The 27,151-nt window shown below is 37.6% G+C and overlaps 1 protein-coding gene across 9 annotated transcripts in view; it reads left to right on the forward strand.

Annotated features, from left to right (window-relative positions):
* The window catches only part of CHRM3 (cholinergic receptor muscarinic 3), a 274,717-nt gene that overhangs the window by 169,249 nt on the left and 78,317 nt on the right, over window positions 1-27,151 (forward strand). For 2 of the 9 annotated variants that reach the window (XM_051783780.1, XM_051783779.1), the window contains one exon: window positions 21,546-21,591. The exons of the other annotated variants lie outside the window; for them this stretch is intronic. In XM_051783780.1, coding sequence (XP_051639740.1) covers window positions 21,546-21,591 — 46 coding nt within the window. The remainder of the gene's footprint in view (window positions 1-21,545; window positions 21,592-27,151) is intronic. 9 annotated transcript variants of the gene reach the window in all.

Consider the following 27,151-nt stretch of genomic DNA (forward strand, 5'->3'; position numbering starts at 1 on the left):
TCTGTGGGAAAATTTAAATTGTCATTTTCTAAAAGAAGACTTAGTGCCAAAACAGATTTCATCACCAATTTTGTGTTGGTTGATAAGTATCTGCAGAATTACTGTGTGCTATAAGGTCACTAGCAGAAAATAGATTCCACACCAGAGACTGAATATTGGCTACATGTCTTAGCAGCGACCATGGGAGAATATTCCTTCATTTTGTGTCTCTGCCAAAGAAGTGATGCAGATCAACTTTCTACCACAAACTGACTGTTGTATGCAATAGTACCCACGTTTGCATGTGATTGAAAATTGAGATAGTTAGTTATGCTGGTTGATTTTGTAGTTGTATTCAGATTGACAGAAGGAAGTTCAGTCTTTCATGACCTTCCAGCTGTTCCAGAAAGAGCCTACTAAATGAAACACTTTACCATGGTATTTCTTGTGTTTTAAATTTATTCTTTTTACTTAGAAGAAGAATTACTTCTCAAATAAAGGTAAATGCATCTACGTATCCCTAACCACTGATCGTAGCAGTGCCACAAGTAATAAAGAGCAGACATAGAATCACTTGTGCCAATACATCAATGCCAGGATAATCTTTATTTTACTGCTGCACCTTGGCACTTATAAGAATTCACCTCCTCTCAATTTGTGCAAACATGAAAAATGATTTTGCTGTATTGCAATGGATGTTATTTTTTTGCTAAACTTTATTTCTCATGAGATAATGGCAAAGTGTTTACTTTATTTTTGTTCATGTAATACATCCATAAGTGTTGGTACTAAAATCCTACACTTGTATGTCCAAAATCTTTGTTTCAATTTTGTGAAGTAGTACTCATCATAACTTCTTTTTCCCTGTGGCTACTTTCTCCTGACTTACAGATAATGCAATTAATACAATATGAAAAGTAACCATTGTTCCACTGTTGCTGATTGCAACAACTGGATATGAAAGGAATATTAGCTATATTTTTTTACTAATGCAGTATTAATGGATCCTAAAGTGCAAACCTTTTTCAAATGAAATAGCAGATGCAAAATGCTGTAGCTCAAAAAGGGAAACTGTCCAAAAGGTCAAAGCAGGCATGACTATGTGCAGGAGCAGAAATCTCATGGCTTTGCACAAAGGTACGGAAAACAGTGCAGGCTGCTTTGGTTGATAACATATGTGCTTCTATACATGCAAAAACCTTTTTGGGGTTTTGTTGGATCCATCTGCCCTTTATCCAGAGGTTTTTGTGACTTTCCTGGAGACACAAGTGGGCACGGATGGAATTTACTATGAGATGTCATTATCTCACTCTTCTGAAAAATCTCAGTATTTGTTCATTAGAGATGCTGTGTTTTTTGCTGAAACACAGACTAAATTATGGAAGTGTTTCTTAGCATCCTTCTTTCATGGATGGTGTTTTAATTATTTTGGTAAATTTAAGAGGCAGTAAAACAGCAAACAGAGTAAATAGAATATTCTTTTCATACTGAGAACCTTTTGGTTCCATTTGGGAGATTCCTCTCCTGAGAGAAAGTTTTGGAAGTTATGCCAACCCTTTCAAAATTATTTTAATTATTTTTGCATAAACATTATACAGAATTGTTCAAAGGAGAACTCTGGATATGATGAATTTCACAGTACTTATTTGCATGGCTCAGAAACAGTAACATTACATTTCCTATCCTAGTAAATTTAACAGGTATAGCAGTCTAAGTTCATGGTTCATTTGTCAGTTGTACTTTTGGTCCTCTCATATTTGCCATTCCTCTAACAGATACCTATCAGTACGCAGTCTCTAGATCAGATCTGAAGTAAGCTGATTTTTGTCAAGCTGCTGGGTAATTCTGAATTCTTCATTTGACATTTTTTAGTATTATGCCATGGCAGCTGTCCTCTGTAAGTCAGGGATTCCTCTATCACCAGCATACTGAAAAATATCTTGGAGCATCCTTTCAGCACATGCCTGTTAAAGGTAAGGGAGGGAAATGCTTTCTGTGTATTAAAAATGTAATAACTGTTATGTGGAATGAGGGGATAAGCTATGTTTTCATTTGGGTTCGTGAAGACTTTGAAGGAGCAGCTCTGTGGGCCTGTGGTAACATCACATTAGTTTTGTGTAGATAACATGCTATTGTCATTGCATGGTTCTTCAATCCAGAAGGAATTTATGACAGGTTCTTCTTGAAATCTATTACACTACTGGGAATGTAATAATTTAATGGGGCAAAATGATTAATTCCTTGTGTCAAGGGGCTTTGTCTCTACAAAATACCTAGCAGCAGCAGTGTTCAATATGTTCTTAGTACTTTTATTTCAGCTCAAAGAGCAGCATTTTCTCTTAGTGTGAGTGCTGAAACAGGCAGTATGTTTTCCTTTATCATATTTAGTGCTGCATGAGGAGTACATAATCCTCAGTTCAAGCTGATAAGCCTGAAAGGGATTTCAGCTGCTTGTTTTAGCAAAAAAATCTTTTCTGCACCTGCTTTATTTTTTTGTTGGTCATGTGTTCATTTGATAAACAGTTTGTATTATCAATACAACAGGGGGGTATTTTTTTGTCTAGCATGACAGACACTCTGGCTGGCTGACCCATCAGTTTGGTGTGAGATACACCAAGAAAAACAACAAATTCTGATCAAGGCAACAATGTGATTATGAATCATTCTCATCCTGTCAAAAAAATAATGTCCTCTGTAGAAAGCATCATTTTAAAATCAGCTTGTAGAAAACTGCTCCAGCATAAACATATACTCTTAAATAGACATTACATCAGCCACGAAACTCACATGGCAATCCTTTCTGATTAAAGACTAAGGTAGTCAGTTAATCAACTGACTTTTTTATTAGAGATCTCACGTGCCTTGCCAGAGATTTATGTCAAGAATGGGTTTCAAAACTTAGCATATAGTTTGCATAAATGATTACTGTTCTAGTGATGCCCTCTGTCAGGAAAAAGGGCACTAGTTTCTACAACCAGACTGAGAACACTTCATTTTATAGATCCTAGTTTTTCGTCAGCTCTGTAGTTTGGAAAATGGAAATCATATTGTGAATATTTTGGGAGTATTCACAGGAATTCTTGTATCTCAGTCTGAGGTGATTATAGCTTTTAGCTCTTGTTCTTTTCTGAGTAGCCTTCTGAAAGAGTAAGATGGAGAATAAAATGTTTTCTTCTACCTGAAAGCCAATTTTCCTGTACAGTTCAGCAAGGAGAAAGTCTTAAGTGGTGCTGAAACTGCCACCTCACTACCCCAACTGTCCCAGTGGCTGTCTTCACTCCCCAATGGTCTTGATAACAGTGGCTGACAAGCTTTGGGTCTGTTTTACAACTTGTTTTTAGGCAAAGCATTCTTAGATACTAATTTTTTTTAAACCTATTTTCACTTTTCCCTGTTATGAAGATATGCCATATTAAGCTCTTCTATAAAGATTTTCAAATACTTCAAATTTTTCTTTCATTTGCCTTTGTTAAAACAAAGGCAAAAATCTCTGGCGAAAGCAGACTAAGACAAGCTTTTACATTAGGAGCATTATAAAGTACATTGCATTTTGCCATTTGTGCTGCTATGATTTTATTAGATGAGAAAACCTCAGAGAGAAAGCCAAAATCATATCAAGTCAGAAACACTAATACTTAAGGGAATATGCACTGCATATTCAAATAATAAATGATTTTTCATATAAAGAGCCCCACACATTAGAATTTTTAGAACTCCCAGTTACATGAGTAGAAGTATTGGAAAGAAGATAATGAAGATCCTTCTGCAAGGTATTTCATTTGAGGAAGGCAAAAAGAAAAGAAATGCATTTGATGGTTTGGTTGTTTTTTTTCTTAATTAGATGTTTGCAGATGAAATTGCATTACTAGCATAAACTATTTCAAAATCAAAATATAAGTGCAATTCCTTTACTGTCTTTTCCACCAAGGGATGACTTTCTACGACTTTTTTTCCTCCAGAAATTGAGCAAAAGACTTCCTGTCAGGACCCAATCACCTGAATAGTACTTGAATTCAACTTCCCTGTTCCAAAACAATCACCTACCCTCCACCTTGGGTAGCATATGGTACAGATGCTCATGCAATAAGCTGGTCAGGAAATGCAAATTCTAATCAAATTTTTTTTGTCCCTCGCTGGAATGATTTATGTTGTGTATTTTCTAATATTAAAAAAGCATGGTCACAGTGAAAAACAGCTCAGAGCCTCTTTATCATATTGCCTGTGAATTATGATATTATCAGCCAAAATTATGGCCTCAGGAATTCTTGCAAGGATCCCCCATCCATTTCAACAGAAGAAACTGCCCACCAAATCCTCTTGATATTTCTATATCTGAACCAAGATTTAGAAGGGAGATAAATAGGAGAAAGAAACAGAGAGGCCAGGAAAAACATGTTCCTGTCTCGGTAGCCTGGTATAATATGGCTAAAACAATCTTTCAGATGATACAACATTTCTAAAATACGTAGAAAATAAAATTGCCCAAACTCCTGAGCTCATGTGCTGTGGACGAGCACAGTGCAGTGACACAACATCTAGGTACTGCAGCTCTATTTGTTTGTTCTTTTGCTTGGAGTGAAGCCTGGGGACCTGTAGTTTTACAGAAATGACTGAATACCCTCATGACTTGAACTGGAAGACAGGTCAGAGCTTTCTAGAACCCATCTCAGTTCCTCTTCAGTGGTGCTTAACTTGGCTTTGAGTTCATGCTCGCTCAGTACTGTTTTCTCATCACTCTCTGAAATTTCTCTCAGCTGCTCACAGCTTACTATCCCAGCTAATTATGTGACAATGTAATAATTGATTTGTAGGTGCTTGCTAATTATAGTTAATTGTGTATGCACAGTTGTGATTTTCTCTCATTTCAAAGCAGTGTGATCACAGCCAATGAAAAGATGGAAGGAGGGAATGTGTGTGTGCATAAGTTTCTTGAAAACTATATAAATGCTTTTCTAGTTTTTAAATGCTGTAGATTCAGCTACCAGTTGAGCTGAAAATGCTGCCAGGGACTGAAAAGAGAATTGGTGTGTTAGGGTATACCTTAGGTATACCAATATTAATCCATAATTTCGTGTTGTGGAAATCCTGCCTGAGGGGCTAAAAGCTGGGACTGGGATTTCTCAGACAAATCTTCAGGAGTATTAAGCTTATATATTGGTGATGGGAGAACTGGGCTGTTCAAAATTTGTCAGTATCAGCCTTCTTATGTACATTTCTGTACCTGTTTTCATTCTTCATTCTCCAGCCTACATTTTATCCCATAGGTATAAAACATTGAGAGTTTTGGTCTAATACTAGTCTGTAAATGTCTATGGTTGTCCTGTCCTGAGATAAATGTTCGTTGGTAAATATATCCAAGGTGTTTTTGAAAATCATGGAGAAAGCATTGTGGATGTCGTCCTTATGCCAGTGAATCTGAACTCTTTATGTGGGGTTCTAGACCATTGTATTTGCATCTAAATCTTGCTGTATGTTATTCCTGCTGCAGTTTTAGGTGGACTTTGTTTAACGATGTATTTTTTCATGGCTTTTAAGCTCCCCTGGACTTTCATAAGAAAGGAACTTTCCTGCTAGTCTTTTGGAAATAAAGGGGATAAAGGATATATAAAGTACTTTCTTCTTTTCCCTGCATATAAGAAAAATATTATTTTTAATTCATCTGGTAACGTGGATTGAATTGGTTATGAACTTGAAAAAACTCATCCTAGTCTAAGGAAATGTGGGCTTTGTTTTTCCACTGTGGATATGGCCATGAATGGCAGAAAGCCACAGTGAGGCTGAGAGTGTAAAAGGGTGTGTGCTGGTGAAAGTGCACAGTTGCAGCTAAGGAGGCCACCTTGTTAGCTCCTGACCTGGATAACAGGTGATAAGTTATTTCCCGGTTCCAAATAAAATGAATGGGTAAGGAGGTTCACTTTCACTTCCCACCTCAGAAAGGGGCTGGCAGTCAGCCAGACACGCATATAACACAGGAAACCACATGCCTGCAACTGAGAAGCTGTGGATTAGTTTCTCTCACATGAAGCAGGCCTGAAGTGCATTTAGCACTTTTGCTATGTCCCTTACACCTTGCTGGATGTTCTGCTTTTCTCATTCCTGGGTGCTTAATGCTGAAGTAGGTGTCCCTTTCTTACCACCCAGGAATTGTCATGAAGTGTTCATAAGAGTTTTCATTTGAAAGTGAACTGTGCTAAAGTACTTCAGAAAGCTCAACTTCAGTGATGGCAGTGTCAGTGCTTTGCTGAGCAGCGTCTTACAAATTGTAGGTGTGCTTTGTAGGCCCATTGTTTTCCAGAAATTTTGTGGTTTGGGTATCCCACCCTGCCTCACCATCACCCTTTTTAGTTACAGCTCTTAGTAACACATCCGTAGAATTGTTCATCTGTTTGTACAGCCTATATTCACTGCTCCCAGTCCTGCCCTGGCTCTGTGCTGGACTGCAGCCAGGTGCAGTTGTAGGACAGGAATCAGGGTTAGTTATCCTCTTTGGTAACACACTGGCTTTATGTTGAGGAGCAGCTTCAGGGTGAGCAACAACATGAAGGTAATTGTATATGGCTTTAAGTACAGAATGGATCAAAGAAGCAGGAGGGCAACTGGTTATCTTAACCTTACAAAACTGCTAGGGAAGACGAGAGGGCAGAGATGTGAAGAATAGGAAGAGGTTTTCCAAATTAGTTAGTCCTACATTCTGTGATAAGTTGTTCTGTGCCACCTTGGTGATGCAGAACAACCATAAAGCTGGTTTAACAACATCAGTTTTTTTGGATTTACTGCTTCACCAGAGCACTGCAAAATAACTGGAGTGTTATGATGAATCAGTCCTGTTTATTTAATTTTGTTTTGCATACTTGAGCTTTACAGCAACATTATTAATGGCTAAAACTTGAGAAACATTCATCTTTGTTTATAGCAAAAGCTGAAATAGTTGGAAAAAAAAAAAGATGTTTTCCCTCTGGTTTTTAACTTTTTCAATTAAACTGCATTTGAATTTTCAGTCTCTTGAGATGCATTCTTCAATATCTTTTCTCATGGTTGAACGTGTGTGTCATTTCCCCAGAGCTGAATTCCCTAGGGCTGAGTTACTTTACATATTCCTTAAATACGAGGCAATAAAGAACAAATGTATTGAACAAATGGAAAGGAAGAACAATGCTGTAAAAGTAGTCATCATCTTATGCAGTTATAATTATTACATGTTGTCTTCTTTTGTATCTCTGCTTTACCTTGGATATCCTCTTACATAATTTTATGTGCATATGTTGTACTTAACTGTTACTTAACAACATACTGTACCAGTTCTTTAGCAAATAGACTCTGATGATGACAGAGAAATTGGAGGTTAACAATGTTCATATTGTGAGTCCTGCCAAAAACTTTGGACTATTTCCATTGAGTTCAAAAGTGACTTTCAGCAATTTAAACTGTGGAAATGAAATTTTGAAGTGTGGTGAAAATTATCAGATGGATTCTTTAGTAGCATCTTAGAAAGTTTTGGTTCAGTGCAGATCTTCTCTTGGGGCGAAGAGTTTGGCATTTTCCTTTGTATTACTTTTATTGCTCCACTACTTCTTATAGCAATGAGCGACAGCTAAATCTGAAGCATCTCTCTATTTGATTGCATTTGATTAGTAGTTTTCTGAGATAGTAACTTTACAAGCCAAAAGTTGAAAAATGGGCTTCACATATTTGTGTTCAAATGGAAAGAATTTTTCTGTACCCCCTACCAGTTTATGGTGGTTGTGTTTATTCATTTTCAACCAGCTCTTAAGGAAAAACTTAGGATCATAAACACCTAAAATTGAAATGCAATGAAATTTAGTAAAATATAATTTCTCATTAATGCATCAAGTATTTTTTCCCCTATAGATCGCTTCACCATCGTGGTGAAATTTGAGGAAGGGTCTATATTTGTCACTTTTCTAACAACTTACAGTGAGAGCTAATCTCACTTTATTGCAAAAGATGGGTCCACAGAGATTATCCTGCAGTGTTATGAAGCATGCTCCCATCCACCAAAGGGAATCCAAGAAACTCTTAACTCTCAAGGTCTGTCTGCAAAACATAGCTGCCAGCTTAGGGGTTCTTGTACAGCGGATGTTTTACTCCAATGCACCATGCTCCAGAATGCGTAGAATGATGGATACACAGTGCTTGCAGGGGGAACAGAGCAGAAATGACATAGATCAAAAAAAACAGATATCCTCTGCCAGAAATAAATGACACTGATTTTTTTCAAAACAGCTAAAGATAGTTGTAAACTCTTTATTTACCTGTGGATTTTTAAAAGGTGATTTTAAGTGAAATACAGAATATTCACATTGCAAATATATTATGAACTTAAGTTGAAACTTGGATTTCATGGCTTTTGGTGTCTGTGGTTATCCACTCATTATTAAGAGCAAACTCTAATGGGAAGTAAACCTGTTACAACATTCTGACACTGAAAACAGTAATTCCATTGCTTCGTTAAGCAAGTACCAGTAAGTTCTATTTCCCATCTGAAATATTTTCCATAAGATGTTATTGCAAACATCTGAAATAAATCCACATAAGAAATCTGATTTTTCTTAAAACTGCCAGTGAATAAACACACATGGAGAGACATCTTACTACTAGTCCTTTTTTTTGGGTTCTGCTACTTTGAATGTTAAAGTTAGCTTTAAAGTATGCATCATTTTGACTCATTAGAGAAAAGGCACCATCAATTTCTTTAGAAAAATCCATGTAAATTTAAAATTTGTGTGTATGTATAGCTTGCGATTTTCTGTCATCTTCTGCAGAGCTAGTGGTATTTATTTAATAGAAAAGTTTATCAATGTGTACCTATGCACACAAAAAGTTCACTTTTTTGGTGATACAAAAGTTTAGCTCAATTTAACTTGCTTGTAAGCAACAGGTTTCTTGTTTGCTTGAAGTAAGGAGGCTTTAGAGATATCTGGGATGGGTTTTGCCACTTATTCTTTGAAGCTGGAATGTCACCCTTTTTTTCGTTTTTCAGTTTCCCCCTCAGCGAACTTGCCCTGCTGATGGGTCTCAGCATCAGCCTTTTCTGAATTCTGCATCCCCACAAGTGGCTGCTTTCAGGCTCACCAGCAGCAGGGCTACCCACATCCCTCCTGGCTCTGCCCCTGGAGATCTCGATGCCCACACTTCACTGGATGTCACCAGCATGTTTTGGGCAATGCTGTGAGGGTGAGGGGTGTGCGCAGCTGGAGGTAAGCTCACTGCACTGCTCAGCCATCCAGCAGAGATGGAGGTGTCTTGTGACTGCTTCCAGACCGAGTGTGTGCAACTGGGCTTTAAACCAAATCCTTTCAGCCTGAGGATCATTGACACAAAGCCTTCCAGGTTTGCTTTTAGAGACAGGTTTGTGTGTGGGCGGAATTTTAAAGCATATTCATTTGATAAGTCTGCAGTCTCTGGGTACAGAAAGCACCTGTTCATTGACAGCTCCTGCTTCCCGTTGCTGTGAAGCAACTGGACTGCTTGGGAGAGCCTTGCTGGCAGGTGGCTGCAGAAGCACTGGCCTGTGCCCCTACTTTCACCCAGGCTGTCAAGACACACTGAAATTGGGTGTTCACTTAACAGCTCTAGGACTGGAGCATGGAATTGACATAAAGCTACCCTGGTATTTCCTTCTTTGCGTGAGGAAGCACTCAGTGCAGTACAGTACAGTGAAATCCTGGCTCTGTACTAGTGCAGGACAGTGTTCAGATTTGCTATGCCAGTGTAGAGCAACCTGGTTTGCACTGAGAAGAGATACTATGGCAGTGGCAGCTGGTTTATTCTCTTCATTTTTTTTTTTAATTTTCAATCCTAGCTCTCCAGGGGCCTGCTTTGAAACCTGGTGAAGCCCCTTGGATGTTGTATACCTTCAGAATGAAGTAAAATAAGCAATATCTTGCTTTTCTGTTCTAGAGGAATCACTACCAAAATACAGCTCTTCTAAAACGCGAACTTTTGAAGTTGAAAAGTTACCTTCTTTCTAATGTATGACCCTTCCAACTTGCTCTGGTATTTCCTCAGGTACATATAAAGAGATTTTGTTCTTTTTTCTAGATGTTTATTGCAGGACTTCTGTGTAAAACTATAAAGATACTTTGGTAGTTAATTCAGTTAGTGACTCTGTATTAACAAGATTACAATGACTTGATTTCTTATTTAGAGTCAAAGTTGTCATAGGTGTTACCAGACTTCAGGTCTCTAGAAGTACAGAAGCAGTAGTGAATTTGCTGTACAACTTCATGGATTTCATGAACAGAGTTGAAACACCTTGATAAAATGAACATGTGCTGTTTTCTGTGAAAATGTGCTTTCTTTTTTTTTTTTATCCTTGATAATAGTTTTATTCAAGAACTCGAGTCCAAGAACATTCTTTGAACACAGCTATAATTGCTTATGAATATTCCAATTATTGAGAAGGCAGTGGTAAATCATCTTGTCTTCATAGAGAAAGAGGAGTGTCATTGTGTGATGAAGACTGTGGGTGGGTAATCAGGACTGTAGAATTTGAAATACTCTTTTTTGCCATTCTCTCTGACTTTCTTGCTTCAATTCTTCTAAATATGTCAATAATAGAGTCACCTCAAAGGGATACTTAATAATTGCAAAATGCTTTTCAGCTTGTAGCGGAGAAACGCAAAGACGCAAAAAATGATTTCTTAACTTATTAATTATTAATTTTTTTCTTTTACTTGTGATATATTAAAATGAAAAGGAAGTTATTTTTCAATGGTTTCTTTATGTAAAAATGCTAATAATAAAGATATTTTAATGATCCTATGGATATGCAAATACTGACACAATAAAAAGTAATATGGCTTTTTCTTTTATTCGTGAAATTCTGGTTTTTAACTTCTTTCCTAATAGTCCATTTTGGTTCCTATTTAAGTAGCAGTAAACTCAGTACAATTATCCATTGCCTTCAGTAGGGAGTTCAATAACATCAAAATTAGAGCAGCAAAAATCTTGTAGACTTTCAGTAAATTATTAAGAAATAATTGAGTACTTTGTGACCATAGGAGTTTTGAAAAGGATTTTCACTTATTGGCAATTACCTTGTTGTTTTCCTCAGTTAAATAGGATAGGATGTATCTTGCATTTCAGTAGGTTTAACTGTGGTTTTGTGCTTTTAATTATTTGTAAAGCTTGAAATGAGAATGCAGTGTCTAGGCATAGTTAAGACAGAAACTACGTATAATATCCACAGTAAACATGTTAGAACTACACAGAAGTCTTGAAATTTCACCTTGAAATATAGGTGAAAAATGAATTTATTTTTTTTAATGTAAACTCTGTGACAGTCACCAGATCAGAGAAATAATGACTAAACAGCACTGATTGGTACTGACTTATTAGTGATATTCTGATCTCCTACCATGAGAAAGACATAGGGAAGGAGAAAAACCCCATACAGCTCACAACCCTCTCAGTGTAACCCCTAGTGCAGTGCTTGAACGCCTCTCTCCAATGATGTGAAAGTTTTTGAATTTTTTTCCAATTCTTTCATCTTCTTTTTTAATCTCTTTATAATTGTTAGGTTGATGCAATCAATATTTCTTCTATACATTTTCTAAGATAGACTTGTTTTAAATTAGTGCCGCAGAGATCAATTCAAGAGCTTCAAGTATTGAAACCATTATCTATTAAAATGTGAGACTCAAATTCAGAAGAGTACAGGGTGGATCTTGTACTAGATACTCCTCTCTGTTTCACATAGCCGGTGGGGAAAAGTTCCTGATTTTTTTTTCTAATCACAGTATACTTTTTGTTTAGTGTGTGGGTGTTCTGTAATAGTTATATATCTCTGTTCAACTCTTACTGCCTGAAGTTCACTGTTAGTGTCTTAAGTGAATTCAGTGCCTTAAGTGAATTAAGTTTGTCTACTGATGTGTGACTTTATCTCTTGTTTTATCAAACACCCTGCACAAAACTGATGAGATGATTCCGGGTGAAATCAACCCTCCTAAGATGTAGCCTGAATTATTAGAAGAAATGCTTAAAAGACAGTTTAGTCCTTCTTTGAAGTAATTAAAAGCACTTAGGACAATATCTTCAATATAGTTCCTACACTGAAGAAATTCTAAAACATCTTCCAGAATTTATGTAACATTCTGAAAAGGAAGTGTATCTTTCTTGTTGAGTGTTATGGATAGTATCAGTTATGGTACAGCATGCAATATCATTTAGAGTTTCAGAAAATAAAATGCTCTAGGTCCGCTAGCCTGAGAGAGGAAAAAAATCATTTATTATCTAGGAGCTTCCTTAAGATATAGAAGCACACAGCATTACAAGAGTGAAAGAGATGTCAATTAACCATAGTTACTGTGTTTTTATGATGGATTGTTACTTACTGAATTGCATTGATGCAGTAGTAAAACATGAAAATAGTGAGATCAATTCCAAACCCCTTTATTTTGTATTTCTTTGGTTGTAGTCAGATGTTTCAGCTGACATCTACTTGATAAAATGAGCTGCTACTTTCCCATGTGCCTCAACCCCAGCTCAGCACCACTTTGTGGAACGTAGTTTGTGAGATAAACCAAGGTTTACTATGTAAGAATTATTAATGTGTCTCTGAAAGTGGGATTTATGCCTTTGGGCTCTGTCAGACAAGAGAGTGAGACATCCTGAGCACTTTTGCTCAAAGACAGAAGGCACTCATGGGATCAGCAGCCACATCTGAGATACAGAAAGAAAGTGCCAGAGCACAGAGCCTGCAGTGATGGAATTTTATTACTTAAGTGTACACATGATGGCAAAAGAAATCAGTAAACATATGCAAACCTTTATGGCAGCACCGAGAGGTGATGACCATCATATCCAACTGTGGAGTGCCATGTCTGTGATAGATAGAAGTGTGGCACCCCTAGTCCTCACAGGAGTTTGGGCTGTTGATATAAGGAAAACATCATTGCCTCCCTCTCAGCATGGACTAGTAAACCAGATGTGCATGCAGTAATCTTGGTGAAGAGAGAGGAGGTTATTTTGTACTCACAGTCTCTAAGAAAAGCAATTAGTTAATGTGAAAACTGTTTTTTTCTGTGTCTACAGAAAAATAAGATGGTTACCTCTGAGCATTAAATTTGTGTTAGCCTGTATTATGTGAAGTTACATTGCCAAAATATATGGTCTCAGAAACAAAAAGGACAAATTCTATACATAGGAATTTGTGAAATAATAAAACCTAGATAGTTATTATACAGTGGACACATAACTTCACAAAAGTTCATGTAATGAACCTTTTATGCATGCCGTTGTTGATCATTTTTGATTAATAAAATCATGAAGCTGTTGATACTGTTGTATTTTGAATTGATGATTTGAGATTAATAAGTTTAATGATGTAGCTTCAGATTTTTTTTCCAAAATGTTAATTCAGTACTCTTATATGCAATAAAGAGAGAATATCTAAACCATCTTTAGTTATACTTATCATAAAAAGAATTTTTGACATCACAAGAGAGCCTCTTCTTCTACCCCTTTTTCCTGCTTCAGATCCTGCTTTTTCCTCCTAAGGCTCTACAGTTTAGGTCACAAGTAGATTCTTAGTAAAGTTGTGCTACTGGTAGATCTTGGTATAGCAATTAAGTATAAACAGGTAGGTTAGTCAATGTCTATTACTGTGTATATGCATATATGCATATGTAAATATGTTTGTATATACATTCATGCACTTCTAGTATTTTGCTAAGCTAAGATGCTGTTTCTGTTAAAGTTTTACATCCAGACTTGACAATTATAATAAAATTCACCATTTCTTCTTTTTCACTGGAGTACAGTTAATGATATTTCACTCTGCTGAAACTATTAAGGCACATAAAATTTACTGACAAAAAAACCAAAATTGGGAAAATGCCTCCACATTATGTCTATTAAAAAATGGCTTGAATTAAATCCTTCACGGGGTTGTGAACTACACTGACTCTGTTTTTAAGAACATTTCTTTCAAGTAAGTTCCAAGTAACCTTATTTATAGTGGTTGAGTTAACTGCAAAAACAAAATTAGATTTCAGTATAAAAATAGATACTGTGGGAACAACAAACAATAATTGTGCTGCCACCCTAATCACTGTGGACAGGAAAAAAATGCTTTGAGAAAAACATGTTGCATGGTAGCATAATACATATTTAATTTTCCTCATTTGATGTGAAGAAAATTAGATAAATTGATATAATCTGTAAATCCAAAATTAAACCACATGTGTGAAATAAATTCAGACAATTTATCAGTTGGACTAAGTGTACTTTTCTCTAAGAAAGGTATGAATAAACTCAGCACATAACCTTTTTTATACATAGAAAATATTATGTTGAAACTATACTCTATGGAGTTTGTCTCACAACTAAATAATACATGACCTATTTGTAATTTTTCGCATATCATGAGTTCCTGTTGTTTAAGTCTATCAAATCAAATATGAGATTATGGATTTTTCCTATCTTTTCCAGAGTCCAGTGCAGAGTAACTTTCTTGTCAAACTAACCAGTGGACACCCTGGCAACATTTAGGATGTGAAAATAAGGGCAAGTATATTCAGCAGCAGAGGAATTGCAGGGAGAGCAAACTATCTCCAGTTTCAGTGAGGAGCTGTTCAAACCAAGCTTTGTAACTACAGGTTTTCATGATATGGGGCAAGACTGTTAGTGTAAGTAAATACACATAGAGTTACATGAGTTTGCAGAAGTTTAGTACCTTTCTTAACTCGCATGAATTTGTGTTTCAAAATCCTACCTCTTTCACCCAGAACTAATGCAGGTAGAAAATTAAGCACATTTTAAGCTTAAGTTCTATCCCAGGGCTTTTTCTGGTGCCTGTAACAGAGATGTAGACTGTTGAATTTCTTTTTTCTAGATGAAACTCATGCCTGTGCCTCATTTTTTGGCCACCTACAGTGGAGAGCAGCGTGCTTCTTGGCCCACTGATATGATGAAATTTCATTGGTGAAGGGTATGTGCTGAGTTCTCTCCATAGCCTGGCAGACAACTATTGGGGTAGGAGAAATGTGAAGAGAACAGGGCAGGAAAAAGAGATATTTTGTGTTGATAATGCCTTTCTCATTTACCTGACCTAGGAATGCTTGTCCTAGGTCCTTGATCCTAAAGAGGATATTTGTTTAGTGGCAGTTCCTCTAGTCTTACACCACTGATATCATGCAGTCAAGCTTCTCTGAAGTATTACTTTTGAAGATAAACATTACAGAATTATAAAACCTGTGAACAGTGATGTTGAGTACCATTCATGTGTTGCCAGCCTGAAGCATTGCTAAGCCTACACAGACTTATGCACTGCAGGCACACTGGGACCTGCATCTGTTCAGCACGCCCTGCGTGTGTGCTCTGCAAGCTCCCTCTTTGAAGGGTTTCCAAGAAAACAGGAACAGACTTACTTCTTAGTTTGGACATTGAAATTGTACGTAATAACCTATTCCCACAGAGATGCTTCTAAGACAGTTCCTAGAAATAAACCTGGCTTCCTCCACATCTCTCATAAGAGTTTTATGTAGAGCCTTTATCCATGTATCTTTTCCTCATGTTCTTTGAGCAGAATTATTCTGTTTTCACTGCAAGCTTTTTCTTTCCAAAATACTGCTATCAGCAAGTCAATCCCAGTCACTCTCAAAAGGATCATTATTTATTCATTAATTATGAATTATTCATCATTCATTACTTATTACTTAACCTTCAAAAGCAAGCAGAGGGTCACACAACAACAGGACTTTGTGCATGTGACTTATTTACAAAAACTGGTAATTAAGACTAGAAATTCCCTCCTATGTTTGTTAGTTCCATATCCAACAAGGAGAAAAGATCTTTCCTGCTTTCAGATTCCTTATATTATCCTGGTCAAGCTGACAGCTTTTGTGATCACTGCCCTGGAAGCCTTGAACTGTTCACTATGCTTCTGACTCCACTGCTTTCCCAAAGCCCTAAAAGGTCCAGTATTCCCTCATCTGTCTGTCCTCTGCCATGGCAGTTGTGTTGTGGGCTGGACAGGACCAAGGAGTTGTTCTGTGGCTGCTGTGGCATTTATTATTTGATTGGGTGCCCCTAAGTAGCTTCATTTCTTTTCTTTATCTGAAAACCTGTACCATTTAATTTCATAGCAATTTGCTGTGGTTACAAACATACAGAAGTTGCCACCAAATTTTCATAACTATTTTCATAACTCTGCAGTGTTTCCTTTTTCAGCTTGACTTTGCACTCTGACTGAATAGAAAAAGGTAAATTTGAAGATGATCATAAAGGTATTGTTAATAAAGAATAAAGAAACAAAGAAAGAAATACTCACGCTATCTACATAGGAAGAATATCTTCTACCGAAATAGGTGAATGGCAATGAGAGAAGACTCAGCTTCAGCTACAGTTTACTGAGATTGTTAAATAGCTGCATGCTAGTCATATTAGAAGAATCTTCTTTAAAAAAGCTAAAAGAAAAGAAAATTATGCAGGGAGAACTGAAAGGGAAGGTCTGTGAAAAGATGGGAAGCCTCAGGGAGATTGCTGCAAGGAGCTGGGCTTCTCTTTGTCACTTTCAGAAAGCCAAACTTTCCTCAACTGTGAGAGAAGTTATTAGTCATGTACATCTATGTAATTCTTGTTTGGTTTTGTACCCGCTACAGATATTTTCATTCAGAACATTCTGAAATCATTAAATTTCACCAAGTGATTCTTGTGTTGATCTAAAATGCTTTAAATTAAAGAGTAAGTGACTTTCTGAATGATGAATAAGACATCAAGTGATAGAGGAACAGTTGTTTATTTTAATAGATTTCCTAGTAGATACAGTCACTATACTCCATAAGAATGTGTGCATTTTGCTTGTTTCCAGACATTTATATGATCTTCAAGCCACTAACTCTAATAGTGCTCATTAGTAGAATGAAGACCCTTTTAGTATTTTCTCTTTTTGATAGCACAGATACACTAAATAGATTATGAGTGAGTTTTCTTTTGATTAAGGTAGAGAAAATTCAGTTCTTGAGAAAAAAAAAAAAACAACTCTCTATTCTGCAGCTACTCCTAATTTTCTATTTCTTTTACAACATTTCCACCAGAATTGCATGTATTTGTTTATTATAAATTTTCCCAATTTTATCTACAGAGATAAAATTAACTCCTCCTTATGCATGTGTATATACATATCCCTTGTTAATATGCTTTATTGATCTTATAACCCTTTTATGAAAGCATTCTTTTAGGAACATCTCTTAGTCTACACGAACCAACATGTCTTTATATTCGCTGTTTCTAGGTTGGGTACCTGCCCAGTAAATAAAGAACACCTTTAAAATATTTTTTTCACGCAGACCCTGAAAACAGAGCCTTCCAGACCAAATGCTCCACCAGAGGAGTTCCACAGACTTCTGTGGAACTTTCTGTGGGATCAAAGATTTCTTTTCATGGAGATGATCACAGGAACAGGCTTTGTCCTAGCTGTGTAACTCATCTGGTGACACTGAATGGAAGAAAAACCTCAACCCACACTGTTGCCATTTTTTAATTTGGCACTGTCAGCTGTAATTGCTGTTGGTTAAAGAGATTTTATGTGAAGTCTGATTTTCACTGCCTCCTCCCTCTGTGCTTAGGGCAGAGAAAGTATATCAGTAAATATTGAAGAGCAAAGCTGTATTATGACTGACAGTTATCCTAATTCTTTGAGATACACTGGTATCAGTAATGTCTGTTCAAGAATGAAGTGCCTAATTTCACTTTGTTTTGATTGCAGAGCTGATTTGTTTCAATCAAAGAGTGACAGTATAATTTTTAAGGCAGGTGTCATATGCGCTTTATTTTTTAGTTCTGTGGTCCAAAATTGCAAATAACTGACTTTCAGTGGCATGGTCATATCTAAATATAATTATATAAGAGTAATACAAGAACAAATCAGTGCATCAGATGCATCCAGCAGAACCTGTTTCCAAACGCTTCTTGACCTGCTGAGGAATCTTTCACCAGCTCCAGGGCAACCCTGTGAGAAAGTCCAAAGCATTCAGCCAGCTGCTGTTGCAGGCTACCATGGGTCATGCTCACCTACATTTTGCCTTTTCTGCTTGAGCTATCCCTTTCTTAGTGCCCCCTTTTCCCCTGGCATCCCTTGTCAGCATCTTGTTTGTTCTTTCCCATTGCAAACCTAACATTTACTGTGATTACATTGTTCACAATGCTCATTTTTTGTATCACTTTCTCCTCTGGTACCTATATTGTTTACCTAGTCTATAAATTCTTCAGGATAACTATGGTCTTTTGCTGTGTATTTCTGCATACTACAGAATCCTGCGAGGCTCATCTTTTGCATGGGTTTTAGGCACTACTGTAGTAAAAATGATTGATAATACTAAAAACAACTGTAATGTACTTGGTTTATAACTGTACCGTAAAGGAAAATTACTTCTTCACCCAGCTGCTGATTATACTTTGTATTTTGTCTACTGTAGCTGTAGATATATGTCTCCCTCTACAAAATAGTTTAATGTCTTATTTTTTTCTGGCCTGAAATTTAACACTGATCTATATCTTAGTTATTTTAAGTCAAGAGAATTCAACTAGTTTGGCCTCACTGCAGTTCATTAGATTTCCCCCAAATCAAGTAGAATAGCTTGTCTGATTATAAGAACGTTATTTAATTGTTAGTATTTCTACAGTGTGTGGTAGGATGACCTTGGCTGGATGTCGGGAGCCCACCAGGCTACCCTATCAGTCCCCCTTGTCAGCTGGACAGGGGAGAGAAAATGAGATGGAAGACAACTCGTAGGTTGAGACAAGGCAGTTTACTAAAGCAAAAGTGAAAGATTGCACAAACACAAGCAGAGAAAAAAATTATTCTCTATTTCCCATCATAAAGCAATGTTTGTCCACTTCCTGAGAAGTAGGGGTTCAGCACATGTAGTGGTTGTTTCATAAGGCAAACATTGTAAATAACGAATGCCCCCCATGGAATATTCCTTTGGTCCGTTTGGGTCAGCTGTCCTTTTTGTGTCCCCTCACAGGATCTTGCCCACCCCCAACCTACTGATGGGAGGTGGAATGTTGGAGAGACAGGGCTGATGCTGTCACAGTCCTGGTCAGTATTTGCGAAATCACTGGTTTGTTATCAACACCTTTCTAGCTACCAGTGCAAAGCACAGCACTGTGAGCGCTGCTTTGGGGAAAATTAATTCCATCTCAGCCAGACCCAATATCATTCCTACCTCTTATTCCATACAATTTGTGTAATACTTGGATCTCACATAATTTTTATATATATACATATATAAATATATATATATGTTCTAACTATTCCATTGTATTTATTTCTCATTCTTGAAATCCCTTCTTACTGTCACTTACGACTTAAATTACATCCTTAAACCATCTTTATACCCCACATAGAGATTTATACATTTTCATTAACTACTCTCCCCTGTCTTTTCACAGGTAGATATTATTTTCCCATTTAATGAGCTTTCTCCACCCCTACAGATTTTCAAACACAGGTCATGACTCGGGCTTCATTCCATCAAGATGGGTGCTTAGGACAGGAAAAGCAGCAGGTCTGATCATTGGGCACCAACACCAGCCCAACCTGGGCCATTGTCACACACTCCTTGCTCCTTGCTAAATTCACTCTTTGTTGGTTCCTGTCATTCCTGCTACTTTACATCCTACAACATAGAATTTATGTCACAGATTATTTTTCTCCCAAGGTTAAGTCTCCATGAGACACACACTGTGTCTCCCCATCCTTCCACGTTACTCACCAAGTACACTCAGGTCCTTGAGCGAAGACAGTCCCACAAGTGGGTTTACCTTTTCTCCCATGGGAGGAGAAATCCACGTTGCCTTCTGTGGTAACTTCTCTATCTGTAGTACAGGGACCTAATTTCCTCCCACAGTATGTAGGGGGTTTCTTTGGGCACTCAGCAGATCCTCTGGTGTTAACCAGCCAAGTGGTTTCTGTTAAATTTGCATCCCAATGCTTCCATGTCCCATTGCCTAATGCTCTTAACATAGTCTTTAGCAGTCCATTATACCTCTCAATCTTTTCAGAGGCTCATAGCTGACAGAGGATGTGATATATCCACTCAATGTCACAGTTTCTTTGGCCAAGAATTTATGAGGTTATTTTGAAAATTAGTCCCGTTGTCTGATTCAATACTTTCTGGAGTACCATGTTGTCATAAAATGTGCCTTTCAAGGCCTAAGATGGTGTTTCAAGCAGTGGCCTGGTTTACTGGGTATGTTTGCAGCCAACCAGTAGTTGCCTCCACCATGGTGAGTATCTAACACTTGCTTTGGCCTGTTCGTGGCAGTCATCTAATACAGTCAAATTGCCAGTTCTCGTAGTATTGGAAACCCAGCCACTGTCCTCTCTTCCAGGGAGATTTTACTCAACTGACTCACTTGATTGCAGCACGTTTCATATTCATGAATGACCTGTTTGATTGCCTACATGGTCAGGTCCACCCCTCTATTATGAGCCCATCTGCATGTTGAATCTCTTCCTAGATGTCCTGATGTTTCATGGGCCCATCAGGCTGTAAAGAACTCACCCTTCCACTCCCAGTCTAAGTCTACCTGAGCTATTTCAATTTTGACAGCCTTATCCACATGTAAACTGTTTCAGTGTTCTTCAATGGCATGACTTTTGGGCATGCGAGCATAGACATGATGCACCTTCATGTTTGCTACCCATGCAGTGATGTCCTGCCACAGTGGAGTAGCCCAAATGGGTTTAACCCTGCATAACCAATTGGCCTTCTTCCATTGCTGTAGCCATCCCCACAGGTCATTAGCCACCATCCAGGAGTCAGTATAGACATAAAGTAAGGCCATTTTTCCCATTTAGCAATCTTTAGGTCTAGTTGAATGGCTCTCAGTTCTGCAAATTGACTTGACTCCCTCCTTCAATGGTCTCAACGATTTGTCAAGGAGCTTTTTTGCACAAAACAAAATAAAAATACTCAAAAGAAAAGAAGATAAACTGTCCCATTGCTTTAGAATTTATTTTAGAGAAACAGTGAAAAACTACTCACTGTGCCCACACCAGATGCACAATCTATATACACTGGGTTTTTTGGAAGTTGTCGTGGTGGAGGAAAGACATTTAAGGGAGACATTAGACTTAAGGGACACATTTTGAGGAACCTAAGCAGGGGTGGTTATATGATTTCTTTGATGCTGCCCCAAGTGTTTGAGGATTTCATCTATCAGGGTACTAAATTGTCTCCAAAATCTTAAGAATTGTAATGTTAGCTAGAAAAAAATGTTTCATGTTCCCTTGCAAAGCACTGAAGGGCTGTGGGCTCACACAGGGCCCATTGTGATATAGCACATCTTTGTGCTCTAAGTTATGGTGAAATTAGGTCTGGCATAAAACCAACACAAAAACTAAGGGAGCTGATATGGCTCCCTTGATACCTCAGCAGCTGTATGTACTGCTTATTGAGAACAAAGAAGCAGAATTTATGCACTACTACCATTATTAGGATGGTGTGCATGTTACCCACACCTATCTACTACTCAAAAATTCTGTGGAATGTCATGAGTCTCAGTAACCTGTCTTTTATATGCTCTCTTAACAGTCCTAGTCATATCTCTTCCCAATGTGAGTGCTCCTCTTGCATCAAGGTAATCTCATACATTCATTTCTTGTATTTTTGATCTTTTGTTGTTAAAATAACATGGTCCTGGTTTCCTGCAGTAAGCCATTACAGAACTCATTTCTTATATTACTTTGTTGGGTTTTTTTTAAGAAGAGTAGGGAAAATACTCATTTCCTTTAAGCTGAATTATGCTGCTATGTTGTTGTAATCAAAATACTGAAATTAATATTTACCAAAAATCCCATATTTATTCAACTGTTTAGGGAAACAAATTAAATGATGCACCATACCTCACAAGTGGTTTTTAGTATTAACGACCATGAAAGCTTGAAAATAAAATTCTGCCACAAATATAAAAGCTGTATATGTTGTGTGTATTACATATGCAAGTCTACTCAGAGTTCTAGTACAAAGGGTTGCTTACGGTGTTGTTGGGTCCAGATGAAATAATGACTTCACTACCTGATTTTAATGTAAAAAGAAAATCCCGTGGTCTATAGCAGAATTGTAATTTTTACAGATACTTGAGAATTCCTTTAGTTGTCCTGTTGATGTTCAGCTGATCAACCAGATTGGTTGTGAAGCCCTTATGCTGACTGAAAATATATATCTGTCATAGTGCTACCTTGCATCTGTCCAGGTATAGTGACAGTCAGGGCTTCTGAAAAAGGACCTGCTTATGATGCTTTTGAGAGCCCCCAGCTGGCTACACACAGAACAGCTTAAGAGAACTCTTGTTTTCAGCAGCAGCAGTAACATGTTTATGAGAAGCGTTCTAAACTTCTGCAAGTTAGAATAAAAGCATTTCAGCAAAATGAAAATGCATATTCTATTCAAAGCCTTAACTTGGCTTCACACCTTCTGAAGGGTGAGTGATTTACCTTTTATTTATGGAAGAGGAATGCAAGATCACACTCCGACTGCAATATTATAATGAAATATCAGCATACTAGAATAAATCGCTGTGACCAATGTGTCAGAACCCTCACTGTTTAGCTTGGATTAGACTTAGAAACTATTCTCCTTGGAAGATATCAGATAGTGTTTCAGTATGCCATGCTATCTGAAATGACATCTTAATTAGCATTTACTTTCTAATGTATGTTTTCTGAAAGACCTTTAAGACTAAATTTTGTCTCACACAGTCGTTCTGTGTGATTAAAAGGTCATTAGAATCTGCCTGTACACCTCCTTCTGCTGTTATTCTCTCAGGCCTGGAAAAGGTTAAGAGGCATTTGTTGGCTCAGTGAGGCAGATGACTCATAACTTCTGGATATAAGAGGGGGAAGTGGCTGCCTGAAAAGATAGAATCTAGGGTGTGGGCTCAGAAGTCCCAAAGTTGTCATCTTAGCAACAGGCTCAATAAAATAAAACAGCATCAACAGAAGGTTTGAGCTGAAGTTATTTTACTTTTGTTGTTAATAAAGACAAATCTCTGAAAGGCACTGGAATAGGATTTTTTTTTTAAATTGTGGACTTCGTGGAGAGCAAGTGTCTAAGGTATCTATTCCCCAAAGACTAATGCAAAAGGTTTATGCCAGATGAGCAGAGCAAGATCAGAATACTGACTACACCAGTAAACTTGCAAAACCCAGTTTATACCCTTCTCTTAATTGTTGTGGGGTTTTTTTGCAAAAATGTTGTTGAAATTTCTATGTTCCATGATATTATCTGATGCCTGTGTCCTACCTTGGCCTCACTGAAGCAGGTACATAGCATGCAACATGCCTAAAAACAGAAATATACCTTTACTTTTTTTTTCTATGTGGGATACAAAAGAAATGCATTCAAAGTGAACATAAGAGAAAAATAAGAGAAAAGTAAACTGAAATAGTTTAGCTGTATTTTCCCTCTGTCATTCTGATTTCCCTTGTGGAAAAACGTCTTGGTGTATATCATAAAAATAATCTCTTATATGATTATCTCCATGCCACTGATAAATTCAATTTACCCTTCTTTAAAGCATCTATCTGCTGAGCAGTCTTTTCTTTGTTTCTGAGCGCAGATTATTTCTTCTGTCTGCAATCCACATCAAGTTGAATTTTTCTCCCATTCCATCATAACACTTTTGATGAGATTCTTACTCTCATTATCCTTAGAAGACCAAGCCTAACTGTGTACCTGCTTTTATGAAGTTTGTATGTTCCTGCAGTCGCATCTCCTGAAGAGATACTGTTTTCTCTTATGTTTAACTGATTATATTTTCCTGACCACAGCTGAAATTCATGACAGTGTTTAGCAACTGCTTTCTTTGCTATACATGGGTTTCTTTTTTGCTAACATACTTGGACTGTGTCCTTTGTAGTAAAAGGAATTGCTTCTAATCTCTTGTATTTTTTAGTTTACAGCTTCAAATGGTTGTTTGAAATTAAGGCACATATAAACCTTCTACATCAATCATCATTCGTAACATTAGCATTATGGCCTAAGATTGAAAGGTTAAGTAGAATGCAAGAATATGTAAGGGGAGGACAAAGCTGTTCCTGAGCCTGTGTTGTGCAATGTGGAGAACAGAGACAACAGGACATTGGTTTACAAGCTGTTCACTTTGCAGCAGTTCAAAGTCAAATCAATATGGTTACAGGATCTAGGGGATTTTTATCAATTTAAATATTTGTATGCAGATAACAGCAGTGGATGCATAGCCAGAGCTTATTGTATTACACTAGTACATATTTGCTACTACATTGATGGATCATTGAAATGGGAATATATTCTAAGGAACTCAGAACTCAGAATATATTCTAAGAGAGAGAGAACAAATGTTGCTTTGCATTCACCTGGGATTTATCAGGAAGTCTTGTACTCTAATTTGAGATGAAGCTCTAATTCAGTCTGCCATCATCCTAGTTATCTTTCTTCTCTCTGCTTTTACAGCCACTGTAAACTGTTTATTTCTCCAGGCATTCTAGCCCATATCCTTCTGTTACCATGTAAAGTCAATATTCATGTATATGTGATTTTAGAAATGAAGTTTCTGCAACCTTTTCCTTTTTTTAATTCAATGAGATTTTATGTTAAACTTTTAATTTTATGTAGCTCCCGATTTCTTATGATTTTACATTTACAACTTTGATCTGCCAGGTTAACCCAAGAGTGTCATTCCTTCAGTCATTTTTTTCAAAATTGATTTCTTTTTCTTCTTCACGAAATATCTCAAATTGCCCTCAGTTGAGTAGTTCTAATTAAGAAATACGAACTGCATTTCATATAGCCATCTCTTTGGCAAAAAAGATGGAAATTTGCACCTAAGCAATCAGTTCATTGCATAATTCTTGCTTAATGTTCCCCTTATGAGTGTTGTAAAAGAGACAGTGGCAAACAGGTGCAGTTGCTAAAGAGTATGGCTCATACAAGTGATCTCTGTCAAGCACAGAATTCTTTTTCTAACATTTTCTGAGTGCTTCAGAGTCCTAGAGTCAAAATCAGAAGGAGCTTACTGATTTTATAAAGCCTAAACTTAGAAAACCAAGTTACTCAGTTCCCCTCCTAGGCCACTTTTCATTATGTATGTCTCAATTAGCTGAACATAAGCCATCTTTGATTTACATTAGAGTGAGAATGGAATCTGTGAGGCTGTCTGCATAACACAGTACTGATATTCAGCACCATAAATCTTTTCTTTTACCACACTGAAGTCATCCCCAGGCCTCACTCAGGTATGTTCTCCCACAAAGTGTATCAGCAGCACAGTCTGCTCAGCAGCTCAGCCTTGCTTGTGCACATTCCAAATATCACATTATGGCATCCTCACAAATAATCTGACTACAACAGTCTGGCTGATGCGCATTTAGGAGGGAAGGCTGGATGGATGTCTTACTAAGTTGTGAGTGGTAAAATGTCAGGCAGCATTCGTCTGAGATTAATAATATGCTATGTCAACATTTTATTCCTGTATATCCTAGATGTAGATAGCGCTTCTAAGAGTTAGTGATCTCAACAAGCTCAAGAACTGACCTATGGGAAAGGAATCTCATGAGGTTTAACAAGAGAAGTCTTAACTGGTGCCAGGTACTGCACCTGGATCAGGGCAACCCCCCAGTATCAGTCCAGGATGTAGGATGAACAGATTGAGAGCAGCCCTGCCGAGAAGTTCTCAGGGATACTGCTGGGTGAGAGACTAGACATGACCCAACTATATGTGCTTGTAGCCCAGAAAGACAATTGTATCCTGGGCTGCATCAAAAGCAGTGTGACCAGCAGGTTAGGGAGGTGATCCTGCCCCCCTGCTCTACCCTCATGAGACGCCATGTGGAGTACTGCACCTGTCTCTGGGGGCCCCAGCACAGGAAGGACATCAGTCTGTTGCAGTGGGCCCAGAGGAGGGCCACCAAGTTGATTAGAGGGATGGAGCATCCATCCTGTGAGGAAAGTCTGAGAGAACTGAGATTGTTCAGCATGGAAAAGAGAAGACTGCAGGGTGACCTAATTGCAGCCTTCCTGTACCTGAGGGTGCCTACAAGAAAGATGGACAAGGACTTTTTACAAGAACATGTAGTGACAGAACAAAGGGAAATGGCTTTGAACTTAATGACAGTATGTTGAGATTAGATATAAGAAAGAAATTATTTACTGTGAGGGTGATGAGATACTGCAACACGTTCCTCAGAGAAGTTGTGGACGCCCCTTCCTTGGAAGTGTTCAAGGACAAGTTGTATGGGGTTTTGAGCAATCTGGTCTAGTGAAAGGTGTCCCTGCCCATGGCAGGGAGATTGGAACTAATTGATCTTTAAGGTCCCTTCCAACCCAAGCCATTCTGTGATTCTATGATTTAGATAACTGTAGTTGTCCTGCTGGTTTGCATTTGGGACAGTAACAGTTGAGTGTATCTATACTATATATACTGTACTATACTATACTGTACTACCTATACTGTATCTATAAAGTTGCTTCTCAACTCCAGGACCATTGGTAGTAATAAATGAAATTTTTCCATTATTGGAATATTTTATGTGACATTACAAACACAGACAGAGAGAAATAATAGTCTGTGTCCTACATTGTTGACTGTCCATTAAATAGTAGCATAGGAACTTTTAACATCTGAGAGAAGAAACAGTGTATTAATTCTTCTCTCCTCCTATAATGCTATCTCCTTCACAATTCAGTGCTGGCCACCACAAATGTCATCATTTAACTTCATTAGCCTGAAGAAAATTGTCTTATGTTTCCTGTTGTCTTCTGCTTTATACCTGTTTTATCACAGGCACCTCTGATTGGAAGGTCACATCTTTCCTTAGTTACAGCATCTAACATATACTGACAGGTAGATAATGTTAATCCTCTTGGTCTCTCACATTCAAGTGTTCAGTCGCTTTTAACAAGTGACTCACTCTGGCAAATGCTCTCAATGCAGTTTTGAGGTGATTCATAGAGACTTTCCATGATCCTTTTAAAATTCAGTTCACCTAGGTCCAGAAAGAAGAGTTCAGAACATAGGAGATAACCATGACTTTGGCAAGTTGAACCTTGTACAGCCTTTGCACATATATAAGGAGGAAAAAAGTAACCCTTTGGAGCACCACAGATACTGGATCCTACAAGTATGTGGACTTAGGCACAACAAGAGGGGCAGAGAAGTATAA

This window comes from Manacus candei, unplaced genomic scaffold (genome assembly GCF_025592945.1).
Source record: "Manacus candei isolate 608988 ecotype Guabito, Panama unplaced genomic scaffold, ASM2559294v1 h1tg000017l, whole genome shotgun sequence".
In the NCBI taxonomy this organism is placed as follows: Eukaryota; Metazoa; Chordata; class Aves; order Passeriformes; family Pipridae; genus Manacus; species Manacus candei.